The following is a 19,744-nucleotide window of genomic DNA, read 5'->3' on the forward strand; positions in this document are numbered from 1 at the left end:
AGCAAACATTTTTGTCTTTTAAATATTTTATTTTAGGGGAGGGGAGGGAAGCCCCACGACTCAGAGGGGAATTGACTTGCAGGGCTGCCATTGTTGTGCTCTCTTGTTGTACCAGAGTCTTTATTGAAGCATTCACTTTCAGGGTAGACAGAGGTTTAACTTTGTTGCTTTCATTTAAGTTGCTCAGTTGTTCACTATTACGCCCTTCTCACTCACTCTTACTTCTAAACAAACATCTTTCAACAATAAAATGGAAAAGTGGAAATTGCACACTGTTAACCTTTTTAGCTCGTTTGGAAAAGACAGGGTGATCAGAGTTTTAATAAAGCAGAATATATCGAAGAAGAAGAAGAAGAATAGAAAAACCAGCTCAGATTGGAAGTGTAAGGCACATACCTTCACAGCAGTGCTTTTCAGGAGAGTGTAGGGCAGGTAATTAATTTTGTCCCAGCAGGCTCGCATGGCTGAAGTGGTGCTGAATGGTCATAAGGTGCCTACAAGTCAGGCAATGAGATGGCGATGGGCTCGCTGCTCAGCTTCTATTCATCACTGTCTCAGTGACAAGAGTGCCTTGGGAACTGGATGGGTAGATGCTTATTATTAGACCTGCAGCTCTTCAGTCAGCTTTCTAGTGAAGTTTTCAGCTTTGAATTATAAAGTGAAGTGAAAAGAATTCTTAGACATGTTTATAGTATACAGGTTACTACAAGTTTAAACTCACAATTTTCTTTAGTATGAAAAGAAGTGAAGAGTGTCAACATTCAGTTTTAACACAAACGGGAATGTAATTTTAGGTCAGTCTTACTGTGGTCTGTTATGTTGTGTTAGCACCATAGGCCTTTCCTTGGGGTGCCTTTATGTTAATTAAACACATATGCACATGTGCAGGTGAGTAAGGACCTATGGGTAATTTTTGCTGGCCACAAATACGAAATAACTGTTGGAAATTTTGCCTGTTATTGAATATGTGCTTTTAAAATCCTTTTTGAGGTTTGCAGTTATTGAAATTACAGAGAAGACTACTGGCTTACAGAGAAATGTTTTACTTTATTGATTACACATATTTTGTCTGCCTTCATTAAAAAAAAAAAAAATCTCATTCTGTGATACCATAGTCACTAAATCTGGGACTTCAAAATATTAGTGTCGCTGATCTTTTTGACTCATTTCTTAAGGAAATTAGGTTTATGCAGTTATGCTTTTTCTGTGCCTGTCATATTGTTCAATTTGTCTATCATATTTTCTAATTAGTTTTTTTAACCTGTTAGCTCATATCAGCTGAGCTTGTACCAGCAGAAGCAGTCAATCTTCTTCAAGTAGTGTGCAAATGGGTGGTGAGATGGGAGAGAGAGGTTGCTAGTTCACACCAGTAAAAAACAATTTGCACTGTGACTAAGACCCTGATTATCAAAGTAATCACATAGAGGAAAACTTAAACACCATGACCCTGGGGAAGAGCATCATTGAAGCAGCCCTCATACTGTGCCTTGGGTAATCCATCCGGAAGAGACAAATCCATAAAAAAATCAAATTCTGTTGGTTTCTCAGGTGGATTTTTTTTTGTTTCTTTTTGTAAACTTTAAATTAAAGTCTACTCATTTTTTTTGCTGGTAGCAGAGTACCTTATTTTTACCTTGTGCTCTTCTTAGAAGAGAAGGTGAATTGTCAGTTCCTTACATACATGTCAGTGGCAGAAGAAAACTTCGCAGCTATGTTCTATGAATTCACTGTTTCCTGCACTCAGTAATTGGTTGTATATGTTGTGGGAGGATTTTCAGTGAATTTCGCTCATCAGTGTTGATTGTGAAATAATATTATTTCTAAAAATTTTTTAAAAAAATAAATGTATTGTTTTTCAGAGTTGAATTTGTACACCATGTATGCAAAGTCAAAAAGCAAATCCTAGAAACAATTAGCAATTTTACATCTTTTATTCATGTGTAATTTTTTTGTGGGCCCGAATGCCAACTTAGGACTGTCTTGGGTGTGCATAAAAAATGCAGATTGTAGCATTATATTTTGGTTGTGCATTGTCCTTGATCTAGATAGAAAGCTTGAATTACGATAGCCATAAAGCTATTTTTGAAGACAGTAATTTCAAAACATCACAGCCTTCCAGTAGATATTAATAATTTATATTTTCCAGTACAAATAGTTTTATTGACTTTATTCACTAGGGAGAAAGATGCACTTAAACATATTTTTACTAATTTTAGCTTTACTTGATGCCAAGCCTGAATGAATTCATGATTTTACTGTTATGCCATAGAGCTACATTTGTTTCATTGGTGGCAATTACATGTTGGCCCCTGCTGACCAAAATTATTTTTGTTTTCGGGGACCTGTTTTATTCTTCCTTAGATATTTCTGCTGACAAAAATAATATGTTTTCTGGTATTTTCTTAGCTGTATAGCTTCTAGCATTTTCTTTCAGCTTTAAAGTACAAAACAGCAACAGAGTTTTGGCCTACCAGAGAAGCCAATCTGTGACTTTATATGACTGCTGATAGCTGTGTCAAATACTTACTTGGTGTCTTAAAAACGTGCACAGCACTGTGATTTTATTAGAGAATTGGGTTAATTATTTTCTTTCTAATGTCAACATCTATTAAAAAGATAAAAATGAGCAGTTATGGGAGATTTTTATGCTTTCATTGTTTTAAAAAGAGACGGAAAAAAATAAAAAGCCCAACAGCCAAAAATCTTTTGATTGATTGCTTATAAGTAGTTGAATGCAAAGAACCGAGATCATACCATAAATTTTAAACATCTTGTTACTGAAGTCAGATGAATATAATCTGACTGTTGAAGTATCAGGGCTGGACACTGTTTTTCATGTATTCCCTCACTGAATCTGGAGACTCCTGGAGTGCCCAGATCTGTCAGTGCTTGCATAGGAATAGGAAAAGGTATTCCTGTAGCTGTGCCTTTTATTGAGTGGATGTGACAAGGCATGTGGTTGGACAAAATCATCTGCCAAGCTGGAATTTGAAGGCTGAACTGAGGAAAGTTGAAACAGTGTCCATTAGAGAACCTGCTGAGCATGTCTATTGTACTACGCTGCAGCGGTACTGAAATGCAAATGGCTGCTGGCTGTGCACAGGCAGGTCTTTAATATCACAGGAATTGGTGCATAGTAAGCTAAGAACCTTTTTCATGTCACCTCTGTGGTGAATTCTTATTACTGATATTTGTTAAAGCACAGTAAACATGTACATTAAATGTATATACATAATTAATTTTTCCAGTGTATAACAAAAAATACCTATGTCAGAAGAGCAACAAAATTTGCAGTTAAGTAGAGAATAATTACTAAATAGCATACTTTTTCCATCGTATGACCCTTTACTGTGTATTTATTTTGATATCCAAAGCAATGTGTATTTACACTTCTGAGATGCCTGTTGAATCTAAAGATATATTTCACAGCGGTGCTGCAAATGGTCTGTGTTAGGGCAGTGTTCTGCTCCGCAGATTAGTTCTGCTCAAAAGCTGTGTGTATTAGTACAGCTGATGTGCCTTTGCTGATTGTGCTGCTTGTTCAAAGTGAGCTGAGCTAATGCTAGACCTCAGCTATATGTTCAGATACATAGCATAGGTGAACACCACTGAATGGTAACACTCAACTTTGAGGACACCTGTATTTTATTGTATCTGCTTTGTATACCTTCTCCTTTATAAGTGGCCTCCAGTGGTCATGACAGAGTATGGCTTTGCTATTTCATTTCTATTTATTTTAAAGAGTGAAGGAAATTTGAAACTCAGTATTTTTGTCTGAGTCCCACTTCTGTAGAAAAGGAATCTTTTCATAACCTTTTGCTTCAATCCCTTCTAATGTTTTTTTTTTTTTTTTTCCTTTCTTCAGTTTTGCCTCTTTCATTGTGAGGTTACTCAATATGTATTACCATTTTCAAAAAATTACTAATATAGGCATTTTTTTCATGTTTTTAGGCAGATCTTTGAGATTTCACAAAATGTCTCTACTAAGAATTTCAAGTCTTTTCAGTAATGTTCTTTGGAGTGAGAATGCTTTTCAACCACTGCAGTTGAAAAAATTTTAACTATCACTGATTTTTAATGCAGATAAAGCATTTTACCTCTTTCTCATTTTTAAATATTTTTTGCGAAGTTTAGACATGTGGAACATTTCTATGTAACTTGTAATGAGGATGAGAGAAAATAGGTGAAACGTGAGAGAGTGAGAGCAAGCTTTTCATGCTGCCTCTCTAGAAAAACACATTTAGAGGTCAGAATAGCCAGCATAATTGATTCCTGCCAGAGGCAGTATGAATTTATATCTTTACCCTTGGCTTGACTTTTAGCCTATATTTGTTTAGCCATTTAAATTGTTGTAGCCATTTCTTTTGACCATGCCCTTGGCAGTCTCTTTGTTGACACTTTCACTACACTTCCTTTGCATTTGAAGTCTTAATACCTGTAAATAGTTTTGAGAGAAAGCATGTAGGCTACAACTTAATACTCTGTGACTCTAATCCCGAGAGTTAATGCTTTCTCAATTAAAGCAAGTATTGTGTAAGATAAGGTGTATTTCCTCACAGGAAAGTTCTGACTAAATACTGAAATTGTAATTTTGATGTTGTATTAGCTGGGATATGCAAATGTGATGCTTGAAAGATGTAATTAAGGCTGTTGAGAGAGAGAATTTGATTTTAAGGTGTCCAGAAGATAAATTAAAGGAATTCAGTTGCCTTTTCTTGAAGGGGGAGGAGGGGGAAATTTATGTTCAGAAAAATCATTTTGAAAATTAATAAGCCAGACTGTCATTCCCCCAGAGATCCTATTATTTAATACATCTGCTTTATGTATCAAACATTTCATTTTGGAGCATTTTAGAACTGATCAGAATCCCATTGTATTTGAAGACAAGGAAGAATTACAGGGCCAGCAAAGCTAGTTTACTGATGCAGAGGTGCAAAGTGTAGGGAGGAGTGCATGTTTTCTAGCAATGTCAGGATGGCTGTAAAATTCCCTGTCCTTCCAATGGCTCTTTGTGCAAGAATGGTTTTTCTCTTGTACTGAGATTTGGTTGTGGCCGTTGAGGACTGCAGGTCTTCTGCTTCCGGGTGAGGTTTCAGGATTAGTCTCTATGTCACATCCCCTTAATGAAGTAAGAAGCAAGGCAGTTGGAGGTTAGATGCTTGAGAGAGAAATGTTTTAATCCCCAGTGTCCATTGTTTACCCTTCAGCATGGGGGTACCATAGCTCGTACAGTTGGAGCTCCCTGTGCTCCACCAGTCCAGTGCCGACCCCTGAAGGGAGGTATTCAGACTTGCCCTTCCGAGAGAAGAGCATAGGTCACTCTTCCTCTCAAAACATCTTTACAGGAAAGATCTGCTGCTGAATGGGTCTCTTGTTAATTTGCACAGCAGAAGAAACCCACCCAGGTGCTGAAGAGCTGGGTCTGTTGTTCAATACCTGCTGCCTCTAAGCTATAGCTTAGTGGAGAGCATTGTAGTCCTTTAGGAGGAAACCATTTTGCTGTATAGAAAATAATGCCAAGATTCATTGTCCAAAGGGTGAGCAAGTGCTGTACTGCGTTTGCCAGCCTTTGGGTACATAAATAATTGCTCAAGTGTTTGGGCCTGGCCCAACCTTTCTGTCCCTTTTCCTTCTCAACATGCGTTGCACTCATAATAGATTTTCCTTCCATTCTTGGACACCTTACTTGGAAGAACATGAAGTTTCAGGCTCCCAAGGAGACCTCAACAGGAACTTATTCAGACATCTCAAATCTCCGTAACTTGGGTATGTGCTGAATTGCCTTTATGCTGGGGGAGCTTGAAAGTGAGACCCTGGAAAAGCTCACATGCCTTTGAGGAAGACAATTTGGTGACAGATTGGCAGAGTCTTCTAGGAAAAAGGTTTTGGTCTGAGGGACAACCAGTGATAAGGACATTGGAGTAATTACAAAGTTTTTGGTTACTCCAAGTGAAAGCAGCTGTTGCTCAGTCAGCAGTCAGTAATCAGCCATTTGTATGTCCCTGTGCCCTTGCACAGGGGAGACTGAGCAGGTGTAGGTGTGAGGTGCCAAAGTGTACATGTCGAGACGGCACATCATGCCCTCTGTTCTTGTTTCCTAGCCCTAGGAAATGTGGCATCAGTTCCCAGAGGCGGCACGTGTTGGCTCTACTGGGGACCAGTGCTCGCTCTACATTGTTCTCATGAGCTACACCTTCTGATGGGAATCTGCATCTCCTTCTGGGGATCATTAACTCAGAATTGGGAAGAATCTGAATACTAGACAAGTGCTCAAGCGTTTTCAGACCTGCACGGTTTCTTGCTCATTTTCTCTTCCTTGTTCTTGCTGATGAACGCTTTAGTTCCCACATTAAAAGTGGAGTAGTGTCGGTAAGAGGTTGTGTGGCTTTGGGGAGTTCCCCAGAGGCTGTTAAGAGTTGCTTTGAGATTGAGAGTGTAGGCAGGAACATGCCAGGTGCTTTCCAGCAACTGCAGCCATTGGACAGATGCCCCAGCTTTGGAATGCACAACTTAACATGCAGTTCCATTTGTGTGTCCATCACCATTCCCTCCCTGCACCCCCCCCCAAATATAAAGGCATTTCCTGATTCTGTACAGGATCAGCAGATGCACTCTACCTCCCATGTAATGTAATCACTACTGAACTGGAAATACCACTGTAATACAGCAGCGAGATGTCAGTGACTTCTCTCCAGCTGTCTCCACTTTGTTGGGGGGTACCTGTGTAGTTCTGTCTAGTACAGCATGCTGCTGGACACTGCTGCCTTTCTGCTGCTTACTGTCCAAAATACTGCAGAGATTGAAACTGCAGTAATTATGAAGGGGGTGTGGCTATAGTTTCAGAAGATGTGTTTTGTTGTGTTTTTTTTCTTCTCACAGGAAAACTATTAAGAAACTTGTTGCCTCAGAAGGCCAAGTCAAGTGAATTTCTAAGAGGCTGGGCACTGTCATATAGCAACATTTTAGTGTCTCATGCATAGGGGAAATTGGCTGCAAGGATGAGGAAGCAGAGCTGTGTATCTTCAGTGGTTTTGGCTGGATTTTGCATCCCATTGCTTTCTGTTGAAGCATTAAATAGTGACTACTGCTGGAGACAGGATATTAAAACTTGGTAAAATCACGTGTGTGCATTTTAGAGCTTTTGATTCTCAAGAAGTGAATGAACTCCCTTATTATAAAACTTCTGTCCTAATCCTTGTAATTTAATAATAACATTAAAGTGTTGTATAATGTATATGTAATTTCTAGTTTTGACTTACAAAGGCAAGTTTAAACCTGCTCATAAGCCCCTCCTGCTGTGCTTAGGAGCTGGCAGGCAAGGTAAAATGCTTTGTCAGCAAAGCAAAACAAGTAATTAGAACTGAATTTCTGTTGCACTGGGAAGAAACCACTGTGTTCTTGCCACCTCAACTCATGAATTTCATATAGACAGGCTTCAGCATTTACAGAATTATGATTTTGCATTAGTCTTACAGACTCTGTAAGCTGGTGAGTCCTACTTTTTCTTTTATTATTACTTTTTCCTTTTTTTTTTTTTTTTTTTTTTTTTGGTTGTAGTTCTCATTCTAATATACCCACCTTTATCTTGTTAAGGCTTCATACCATGCTGACAGGTTGCAATTCTCTTCACACTGTCACTTTGTTTTTTCCAGGAAAGAAACTGGTCTTGGGGCTTGAAGGGAGCTATAGAATACATAGGAGACATTGAAATACTTAGTATGAGGCCAAGCGTGAGCAAAGATAGCGAACCTGCTGAAGTGCTGTGCGTCAGGGTCAGAGCACAGCGGCTACATCCCTGAGACTGCTTCTGTACTAATTGAAAAGATAAGAAAGACGTGGACTAGGGACAGCATTCTCTGGCTTCTGCTGCCAAGTGCCAGGATACAACTCTTGTCCACAATGGCTAAGCTGTCAGGCCTCTGCCAAAACCCAGGTGCCCTCATCCAGCCTGCCTGCTGCGAATGGTTCTGGCACCTGCTTCATCCTGCATTATCCAGGAGAGCGCAAAGTGGCCTGAGCCAAAACCCTGAAATGTGCTAATTGTTAAACATTTTGGCCAGTACTCTGCCTCAAGCTTGTCTTCTTTAGTAGTCGTTTAGCCCAGCTTATACAAGCTTCCTCACAGATATACTGGGGTTTTAATCACAGAGCCCTAGAAATGTTGGTTGGAAGGGAGTTCTGGAGGGTATCTAATTCAGCTTCCGGGAAGGAGCAGAATGTGACTGGTCCAGAATTAAGAAATCCTAACGGTAGCTGTAGAGATTTTAATAGTTCTGTTTCATGAGCAATGTAAGTTAATTTTCTGTTTTTCTTGCTTTCAGTGTGATTTGTCAGAACCCTTTGTCAAGTTTGTACTGCTGGGTCGTGTGTCTCTGACAAGTACAGTGTGTCATCAATCCCAGACAAACTTTTTGCCTGGATAAGTGTGAGGAGCATTTGTCTTTGCAGTGCTGCAGGCCAGATAGGGGCAGCTGTGCATCCTCTGGGCAGGCTCCAGCTGTTCTTGAGCTCTCCTCAGTTAATTACATGCAATATTTCCACCTCTGCTGTGTCACAGTTTAGGAGGGGTACTCCCCAATTTAGTGCTCCCACAGAAACTCTCCACACTGCTGCTCACTATCCCCAACACTTTCCCTCCCCCCTGCAGTGGGCTGGAGAGGAGAATTGGAGGCACAAAAGGTGAAGATCGTGGGTTGAGATATGAACAATTTACTGGAAATGGCAATGAGATAAGAAAAGGAACAGTAAGGGCAACAATATTCATGACAGAGAGTACAAGAAAAGAAATGTTACTGCTCACTGTGGAAACCCACAATAGATGACACCACTCCCTCTGGCTTGGAATTGGAGCCATAAGGAACTTCTGCTGCCCTGGAAAGACTCCCTTCCTACTGCCCCCAGTAATGATGGGAGGTGGTGTAGAATAACCTTGGTGTCCTGGCCATGCCCCCTCCTGACTCCTGCCCGTCCTGGCTGGAACCAGAACATGCTGCTAAATTTCTGTTTGAATACTTAGCTTTATAGTATTCTACTCAACCTCATGAATATATTAGGCATTTCATTTTTTAATTTTGGTAAAACAGAATAATTTAGGTCGGAAAATACCTCAAAGATCATTGCGTCCAGCCATTAACCTGACCTGACAAGTCCACCACTAAACCATCTACCCAAGTGCCACATCTGCGTGTCTTTTAAATACCTCCAGGAATGCTGACTCTGGGGTGACTTCTGTGGGCAGCCCATTCCCATGCTTGACAACCTTTTTGTTGAAGAAATCTTTGCCAATATCCAGTCTAAACATCCCCTGGCATAGCTTGAGGCCATTTCCTCTTGTCCTGTCACTTGTTACCTGGAAGAAGAGGCCAGCCCCCACCTGGCTAAAATGTCCTTTCAGGGAGTTTTAGGGAGTGATGAGGTCCTCCCCAAGTCTCCTTTTCTCCAGACTGAACAGTCCCAGCTCTCTGAGTTGCTCCTCATATGAGTCACTTTCTAGACCTTCACGAGCTTCAATGCCCTTCTTTGGACTCATGCACAACTTACTGTCATCTGCAACCTGGCTGAGGGGGCGGACATTTGATCCCCTTGTCCACATCAGTGGTGAAGATAGTTAAACAGGACTGGCCTCAGCTGAGCCCTGGGAAACACCACTACGGACCAGCCGCCAGTTGGATTTAATTCCATTCCCCACCACTCCCTGGCCATCTGCCAGTTTTTACACCCATCCAAGATGTAAGCAGTCAGTTTCTCCATGAGGATGCTGTGGGAAACATCAATGGCTTTAGTAAAGTCTAGGCAGACAACATCCACAGCCTTTGCCTCAAACACTGGGCAGGTCACCTTGTCATAGGAGGAGATCAGCTTAGTCAAGGGTGACCTGCCTTTCATAAACCCATGGTGGCTGAGAGAGGAGAATGTTTAGGAGGCAGTTGATGTCTTTAACTGTTGCGGGTAACTTCTGAAATCCAGGTGTTTATTGAGCGCAGATTCATATATGGTCTTTGTGCCTCCACTGTCATTTATCTGTCTGTAATACTGGAATTATCAGATGGAATTTTTAAAGGGTGATGTGAACGCTGGTTACATCACGTATACTTAGCATTCGGAACTGTAGTATTCAGGATGATTTCTTCTTAATTTCATTCCTGATTGTGAACATTCCTTCCTTCTATGGCAGCCACGGGAGGGACCAAGGCAGTAGTTTTTTTCTTTGTTTGAAATTACACAACATAACCTAGAGGAAGGTAGGGATGCTGTTTACATCGTGGGAAAAATACTCCCTGAAAGCAGTCTGTTACAGATTACTCTAGTGAAATAATCATCTCCGTACATGTCAAGTTAAAGTAGGACTTAAGATTTTTTTTTCTTCTCTATGGGTTCACTCTCCTAATTAGTCATGTGTCATTTCATATTAAATGATTATTTGAGATTAGAAGTGGCAATTTACTTTTTGAAATAAAAATTACTTTGGAATTCATGATTATATATTCTGCAGCTGGATGTTTCAGTGCCTCATTGCCTCTGTTCCTGTTACAGGTACATGTGACAGCATTGCAGCAATGAGTGGAATTCTAAAGAGGAAGTTTGAAGAAGTTGATGGCTCCTCACCTTGTTCTTCTGTGAGGGAATCAGATGATGACATTTCTAGCAGTGAAAGTGCTGACAGTGGTGATAGTGTCAATCCATCCACTTCTAATCATTTTACCCGTAAGTATTAACTTTGTGTACCCAAAGAATTATTCTTGTTTCTCAAAATAAAATGTATTTTCTGTTTAGGTAAGCATGATGATTTTTAATTGAACAGATCATAAAACAGTCTCTCAGTGATGTTCGGTTTGTGACTTGCTCGAAACAACTTAGTAAAATACTCCTACATTCTTTTGACTTCTTGTCTGTTTGACTGTTGTAGAAGTTTGAAGTCTTTTGGAATCTCCTACCTATTTGCTATATAAATTATGTACCTGTTTGTAGTTAATGTTAGGAGTTGTGTTCAAAATATTTCAAACAGGTACTGTAGGGAAAGTGCTTTAGCACAGTTTATTTATTTTCCTTAGCTAAATGTATTGCAGCTGTCAGCTCTCTGTAGTACAGTATTGATGAGAGTTCTTCTCTAAAAACAATAAAAGCTTTCTTTTATTTGGAACCAATGACTGTTATATATGGTAGGCATTATTTCAGTAGCTTCTATTTTTCAGGTGCCAGAGGATATGTACTTCGAAATGGTTTTGTGTACAAATAAGAATTGGATCTTAAGTTAGCAAAGCTGCCTTTCCAGCATATATTTCCGGGAATGATAAATTTACAGTTTGTACAGTTTGCGGTTTATGATACTTGTTTTAGGTAGTTCTGTTATTTATTAGTAGTGAACTGCATATTCTAAAAAGCAGGGGTATGTCTCCTTCAACTCTGTTGCATTTAGATCTCGTCTGTGGAGTTATTCCTTAAAACTGTGAGCCAAGGAGTAGATGAGGCTCCTCATTGCTGCCCGTACAGAATGTGGTCCATGTAATTGAGTGGTTTGGGTGGGCCTAGGAATCATGTTTGTAGCATGTGATATGAATGTTCTTATAACTAACTTATCTACCAGATGCTGCTGGTCAGTTTGAGCAGCTGTTTGGATATGAGGGTCTGAATCCTTTTTGCTCTGGTAGGGAACATTCCTGTGCACAGGAAGGACAGGCATGACTTTTGAAATTTCTAAATATCTCTTTGGTAGTATTTAGAAATATCTTGGTGGCAATATTATCTGCATGCTGCTACTTCAGCATTTGCATCTGTTGAAAAAGTTAGTTGATTGCTCATCATAGACTTAAAACAGGCTTTTCACATCAGTCATTCCCACCCACACAGAAGACCACATTTTATTATGAATACATGCACAGGTGATACAATGAAAAGGAACAATCCAGGGGACAAACTTGGAAGTTGTAGTACATGCATGAAATGATAAGTTTAATTGTAGTTGACATAATAAATAATTAAGTTTAAAGGAACTTCCCTTTCTGTAAGCAAAACTACAATATTTCAGTGTTATATTTAATGATTTATCTGGCTGAGATATTTGTGGCAAGAGTAATAAATATTTATCTGTGTGTGCACTCACACACATGCAGAAATTGTACCTATTACATTTTTCAAAATACTGCTGTATATATCCATTGGTGATACAGAAATAGAGCAGTTAGTTTGTGTGTGCATTGATAGTATTTTTTAAGATACTTTAATATAGATGAACGAGCCTAAATTCCAAGAAATCAAATACAGGACCCCTATATTACTTAAGAGCTATTAAGTGATACCTGAAAATTACATGCACATGTAATGTATATTAACAAAACTGTTAACAGTGTACATTGGAAGGTGTTTTGTTCATGCCTTAAGCTCATCCATCTTCCATAATAAAAGACAAGATCTTGTCTAAGTTGAATACTTGAATCTAAATATAAGGTTGAGTTCTGTGAGACTTTTTCAGTGAGCAGACTGAAAAGAGCCGGTGCAGAAAAAAGGCTGTTGAGATTCCTTGCCTCTGTTACATGCCTGAATACCTCCTTGATGGAGGTTATCTTCCTAAAGCTATTTCCTGACATGTTATACCATTTTCTGTTCTATTTAGTGAGACACTGTCATATCCTGTGTACTGTCTTTTTTTTATGGCGAATACGAAGTTCACTATAAAGGAGAGGGTTGTGTGACCTATCGTCAACATCAAGATCTATATATAAATTCTTAAATTGAGAACTAAAAAAAAAAGAAATCTGACACAGTCCTCTAAGTCATATTTTTTTCTTTCTAATTGACTTGACAAAGAGATAATTCTAAACTGCTTGTAACTACAACTTCTTCCTCACTTTAGCAAACAGGCAGTTTGTATATAAATCCATCGAGCGCAGCTGATGCATCCCTGTATTTACACAACTCTTGAAACTATATGTATTGGGTCAGATAAATGGGAGCCTAGCAAGAATTCTGCTCCATTAGTCTTAAACTCAGTTTAACCTGTCAGCTAAATGAGGCACACAGCCACCGTGGATCATTCAGGTGGGGCAGAACAATAACTTTGTCTTTAGCAATTAACCCTGTAGTGTGATGGCAAAAAACACATGAGTGAGATGGCCCTAAGTGCTGTTGCTTGTGACTACTACACAGGGATAAGTAGAGTTTCTTTAACAATATATCCACTTAAACAAATAAAGACAGCAACAAGAAGAAATTAAGAAATCCCTAGCCTAAGCTGCAGGCATCTGAGTCAGTAAATAAAAAAATACAGTCCATAAAGAATAGACAGCTTTTACCATTAGCATTTTCTTGATTAGTTGTGTGTGTTTTTACAGATGTGCACATTTTAAAATCTCTTAGCAAATGCTGATGGAGTGCCTTCATTACTGGTGGCGGATATAATCCCTGTTGTGTATTTTACTTACCTTTCTCAGTCTATTAAAGCAATTTCAGTTTGATTCCACAGGTCATTAGTTATTGCAGATTTAGTTTAATGGATGCCAAAGCATATTACTAGCTAGCCCACATGCCTGTCCCATTTCGCAGCCTTGCCTTCATATCAGAAAGAAGGATGTTCATCTTAAGTAGCAGTCCAAGCGTGCATGTACAGTAGTAGTCAGGACTTAGGCGTACATGGAATACAGGGCTGGAGCACTCACAATGCCATTTGAGCTCCTTTAAATTGCCCTGTTCAGTTCTGGCGCCCCACTGCTGTGTTTCATCTGCTCCACAGCAAACTGAAAAACCAGGAACTGAGCATGTCAGTACAACACTGTGACCATTCCAATGTTTGTGTGCACTGAGGAGCGCTAAGTTCCACATTCCAGCTCAGCCTTGGGGGAATATGTGCCCTTCCAGGGAAGGGTAATGAAGCTCAGGAAGGGTCTGGAGCAGAAATCCTGGGGGAACTGTGGGTGTTTAGTGGAGAAAAGGAGGCTCAGGGGGGTCCTTCTTGCTCTCTACAACTCCGTGAAAGGTTGTGGCAAGGTGGGGGTCAGTCTCTTCTCACAGACAAGGGGAAATGGCCTCAAAGTGTGCCAGGAGAGGTTTAGACTGGATATTCAGAGAATCTGCTTCACTGAAAGAGTAGTTAAGCATTGGAACAGGCTGCGCAGAGAAGTGGAGAAGTCGCCATCCCTGGAAATCTTCAGAAAACAAGCAGAAATGGCACTTCATGATACGGTTTAAAGGACGTGGTGGTATTCAGTCTAAAATTGTATTTGATGATCTTGGAGATCTTTTCCAGCATTAATAACTTGATAATTCTGTGATTCTCCCTGCTTTGGTGAGGTACCTGCCTCTCAATGCTTGGGGGGTTTTTTTCTGATACAGAAGAATATCCAAATTTAACTTACAGAATTGCATGCAATTGAAAGACCTGTGGGGACCTTGTGAAGTCCTATCTTTTGCACTTTGGTGCTGGTAATAATTCCCTGTAGCACATTAATCATAGATGCATCTCTTAAGAAACATAAGGAGCCTCTGCTTTCCTCTGCCATTTCAACTTCAGTGTCATGTAGCTAAAACTTTATTTCTCTTCCTCGCCTGCAGTCTCTTGAGATGGGCAGCAGCAGCTTATCTGATAAGGTGGTTATCAGGAGGTGGTACCATCACACAGGCTGGCTGATATCCTCCATCAGTTATCTCTCTATTGCCATTAACATTATTGCTGTCAGGAGCAAGGTTATCCTGGGGCCATAATCATAGGTCCCATCACTCCAGTAATTAGGGTACTGTCTTTAGAGTACTTTTGGATGTACTTAGGTTCATTAGGAATGGGGCAGGTCACTGAGGGCTCTGAGAAAACCCTTCTGTCTCCGAGTGCTCTTGCCATCTTTTGATTTTGCTGTTAAAGATTATGAGGAATTTGAAAACAAAGATACATCCCTGTTGCAGTTCCTTCAATATGCCCTGTAAAGCACTGTTTGAATTTTGTAGAGTTGCTAACTTGCTGTGATTTCCTCATCCGTGTGGCCATGCATAATGGGAAAGAAGGAATGAAATCCTTAGGAAGGTGTAGCTTCTCCTGAATTACCTTTTTAGAGGGATAAAGTTTTATTTGATCTAAGGTAAATAGCACAAGATACTACCTGAGCTTTGAACTTAAGTTGTGTGTTGTTTAATTGCTGGTTAATGGTAGAAATCAAAATTGGTTAGAAGTGGTGGTGCTGGTTTACTATGAGAAAACACTTGTAACTAAATGCAGGCATTCCTTTTTTCATGACATCTTGCAGTTATTTACGTTGCCAGCAACCAGGCTTGGAATTTTCTTGTTAATGAGGAATATGTTCTTATTGCTATTTGTTGACTCATGTTATAAGATGCTAAAAGGTTGAGAGGTTCTTGTATTTGATTTTAAAATAAGTCAGCTCATCTGAGCATTAAAAAGCAAGAAATGCAAATAAATTCAGCGGAATGTAGTGTGTTGTCTTTGCTCAAACTCACACAGAGTGAGAGGACAGGGTATACCATGAAAGCATTTTTTCATCTGGAATAAGGAATACTGTGGTTAGAATTGTTAAAAATTGAAAAGAGGGGTTATAAGGCAGCCTCCTGCTAGTTTTTAGAATTATTTGTGCAACTAATTATCTTCCTATGTTTTAAAATAAGTTCTCTGTTATAAATTAGTTCACTTTGCACACAATACAGCCAGAGAGACAGTTTTTGCCTTACATGATGTTTTTGTTGGCTTAGAAAGCATCCAACAAAATTGTTCTGTCAGAAAATGTTCATGTTATGTATTCATAAAATATGTTTGTGAATGCACAGTGTCAGTCAGCTAAATGGATATCTGTGTTTGTATGAAATGGCCATTCACAGAAGTCACACACAGGATGGGACAAAGGATTGCCTGTAGCATCATAGGAGAGCTCAGCAAATGCAGTTGTTATGCACGGGTGTTCCTACATGGATCCCTGGTAGGACTTTCCTCCTCACAAAGCTGGGGCCAAGGTCAGGAATAATCATCTATGGAACAGCAGCTGGCATTCAGAGGAAATGGAGAGGCACAGAGTACTTAACCATCTCCAGTCCTTCCCACAGGCTGATGGTATTTGCAGAATGGAGAAACTGGACTACTATGATGAATGTCAAAGAAAAGCACTCTTGAGGTAAAGGATGCTGAGGAAGTAAACTTAAAACTTTCACTGAAATTTTAATGGTCAAGTTCCAGTTTCTAGGATGCATCCTAACAATTAAACATTTTTGTGAGATTTTGGACAAAACTCTTGGCAGTGACGTAAAATGCTTAAAATACAAATTAAATCCTCTCTATTCATGTCAGACTTGTCTGTGAGCTAGCAATTTTCAAAAACCTTTTCAAATGTGACTTAAATAAATCTGGCATTGGGCAACCATTCCCATCGAGCTCCTCCTGTGAGGTGAATTTAGCTTTGGCTTTACCCTAAAGGAACCTACTTGGAAGGATAGAGTGGTGAAGTGCTCTAGGTAGGTGGTGGTGTTCCACAGCACTGTCCCTCTTCTCTCAAATTTCCACTAATTTTCAACTGAGTATGCATTTCCCTTCAAGATTTCCAGATTCAAATTTCTTATAGAAAATACCTCCCTTGTCCTCAAGACTACGTGTTTCTTTTCGAGGGTGTATTTTTGTCATTGGATTTCCTCTTAATGTAGATTTCCAGCATGTAGGAAAAGTGTTTTATCATTCAGGGTTGGAAACTTGTAAATTGAGTGTGTGGAAACTCTTAGAAAATACCCTTTGGAAGACAATAGGATAGAAGGAGAGGTAAGAGGAAGAGGTAGAAGCAATTTCTGGATACAACCTTTTTCTAGATTTTGTTTTCTGTGAGGGTTGGGAAGCAAGCTGGCTTTTATAAGCGCTGTTCTGACTTGGATTAGCACAAGGGATTAGGCTTTGCTGTTCTGTGGTGTTAGACTTGATGCAACACTGCGTGGAAAGTCATGGAGCTGGTGGAGAATGGTGCTAATCCTTCTTGCCATAATGGTTTATATGACACTGAGTATGAAAAAAGTAGACAAACGGGCAGTAGAATGTAAGAAATGCAGCATTTCCACTGGTCTAAGATAGAGCTTTAATCGAAAAGGCTGCTTCACGCATGTTTTTTCCAGCCTTTTGAAATTTTCACGTGCCTAAGATATTTCTGCAGTGGTGACAATGAGTTGCTTCGCCCTCATTGATGCAGGAGTGTGAGTAATCTGCTGAGGAGCCATATGGTTCACATTTATTTTAAATGTCTTTGACATCCGGAGAATAGCTGAGACAGCAGAAGAAAGTGCTTATGTCTTGGACTTCATCCAGAACTGAGATCATTTAACTTTCGTAATCAAAGAACTACCAGTTTTCTGGGTAAAAAATGTTAGAAAAACATGATGAGCTTAAAGTGTCATTCCTATCAGGATCATATAAAATTAGGAAGCAGATTTTGCATTTGATGGATGAATACAGCTTCAGCAGTGCTTTTTCTTAGGTGGAGGTTTGGATTCCGTTCCAGCCACTAAACACGCAGAGGAGGTGCTGCGTGTTTCACAGGTTTCACACTGCTGTAGCTCCGCTGTCCAGCTGGGAGAATGAGGATGTTGAAAGGCAAAGGGACAGTGCTGCTGCATGGTGCCTTGGACATATGAGAGAGCAAGTCAGGAAAGCTTTGTTCAGTCTGCCAGCACATTACTGCTCTTGCTTACCTACTGCATCTGTTACAATTCATATACAAATGAAACTTGGGTGATTCTTTTAAGCATACATTGGACTGCTAGTAAAATATATCGATTTTCCCCTCTAGAAAACTACTTTTCATGGGATTTGAGAGGTGGATGGGCCAATGATGACCTCTGTTCCCAAGATACAAGAAATAAATGATGACTAAATATGATAAAACCCAAATTTTTCAAATTTTCAGTAAATTTTGCTGGGTGTATATTCATGCTTTCTAATAGATCAGAAGATATGTATTTTTTCAGTTTTTCTATCTGTCTTGAGTTAAGCAGTGTCCTTAGCAATGATTCCAGCAGATTTAACATACTGTGTAAGGTACAGTGCATAAAAAATAATAAATGCCCCTGACTCTTGATAAGGTGATAGTTGTTTTAGTTGGCTTGAAGCAAAGGGTTTGAATCAGTTATAGAGCACTTTGTCCCTGACACTGGAAAACATTCAACATTTTCATTCAATATCTAATAATATTTTTGAGCTCACATCAAGGCAAGCCCTCTGCTCAGAGATTTTTAGGAAGTGTAATAGAGCAAGAACACAGTGCTTTGCCGTGCTGACTGTGCTTCTTTCTGTGTCCTTGGTAGCTGAGGTGGTCACAATTTTCATGTCTCCTCCCTGACATTCTAATCTGTGCTTTTGAGTAATCAAATACATTCCTGTAAATTCCTGTAGCTCCTGCCAGCTCTGTTCTTGTAAGCAACGTTCGCATAAATATGAATGTATTCTAACTCCTCCTGACAGTAGCATTCAGGAGATGACTGTGGAGTTCTTCACAGGGCCTTAATTCTGCCCTTTAATGAGATCTACCAAAAGATAGTATGTGTCCCAGATAAAGTAATCCCGTGTATTTTGAGGGCTCTGAATGTTTACACGCGTGTTTAATTACAGATTGTTATATACTTTGTCTGACTCAGAACTATAGCATTAATAAATAACATCACAAACTTTAATGGCATGTACAACAAATGTATGTCAGCTCTCACATTGTCTTCATCCATGTCTTCAATTTAGTGTTGAATTTACAGTGCCAGTGACGATGCGGTTACTGTATGTCAACATTTTCATGAAGTCCAGCTTAATTCTATTTTGACACAGTTTCAATCAGTGATATATCAAAAAACCCACAAACAAACAGCTGATGGTATGGTGTTGACAATTTAATTACTGAGACTGGTAAGAACTATAAAAAAATGAAGACATGCATTAGTGGGTTCTTTAAGTCAGCCCATGACATCTGCAGTCTTTACTGAGAGACTGCTGACTGAACTTTTAGGCATAAATATATGGCAGTGCATGTAATTCATGTTCTAAATTTTGATGCACACACATGGGCAAAAATGCACATAGAGTAAAAGCTCATTCATGGTATCTAGTTTTTATCAGAGATGACTTTTTTTTCTTTTTAAATCTGGGAGTAACTAATCACTAGATTAGTGATTTAGAATCTTCTGCCTAGCTTCATTTAGCTATTAATGTTAGTGCGTAGTATGTGAATAAAACTTAAGGGTAATTTATTTATATTTACCCATTAGTATGATAGTATCTCTACCATAAAGGGGTGGACAGGCTTCAAAAAACAGAAGTGCTTTTATTGCAGCATTTGTCATTCCTACCAGTAAAGCAGCCCTGTAAGGAGTTCCACAGCTAAGATCTAAACCAGATTAATGTCAACACCAACCTGTGTCATAGATACTAAGGTTTATTGATGAGGATTCAAAGGTTTGTGTGATTGTCCAACTTGTGAGATTTACAGGTGCAATTATCGTCAATTTCTTAATGAAACATATGGATGTATATATATATATATTTTTTTTTTTTTTCCCAAGAGCAACTTTTCTTTCCTTGAGTATTTTATAATAGTTTTATTTCTCATTTAATTTGTGGCTGGTTCATTTATTTGGCGAAAAAGCTGCCTGCCTTTCAGTAGCTGCCAGTATTTATTCTGAAACAGAGGCATCAGCCAGTTGAGATACAAGTAATACTGATACTGTTCTATCAGAAATTAGATACACCCCAGAATGTTTTAGATATACCTCCTTCAGCAGAAAAAGGTTGTTTTTT

The 19,744-nt window shown here is 39.3% G+C and overlaps 1 protein-coding gene across 8 annotated transcripts in view; it reads left to right on the forward strand.

The window, feature by feature from the left end:
* Nucleotides 1-19,744, forward strand: part of CSRNP3 (cysteine and serine rich nuclear protein 3) — a 99,830-nt gene that overhangs the window by 61,961 nt on the left and 18,125 nt on the right. For all 8 annotated transcript variants that reach the window (XR_009208046.1, XM_040070047.2, XM_040070045.2 and 5 more), the window contains one exon: nucleotides 10,534-10,704. Coding sequence is in view for 7 of the 8 variants with exons in the window: in XM_040070047.2 (XP_039925981.1) it covers nucleotides 10,534-10,704 (171 nt within the window). In the remaining variant the exon portion in view is untranslated. The remainder of the gene's footprint in view (nucleotides 1-10,533; nucleotides 10,705-19,744) is intronic.

The sequence above is a fragment of the Hirundo rustica genome, chromosome 7 (assembly GCF_015227805.2).
Source record: "Hirundo rustica isolate bHirRus1 chromosome 7, bHirRus1.pri.v3, whole genome shotgun sequence".
Taxonomy (NCBI): domain Eukaryota; kingdom Metazoa; phylum Chordata; class Aves; order Passeriformes; family Hirundinidae; genus Hirundo; species Hirundo rustica.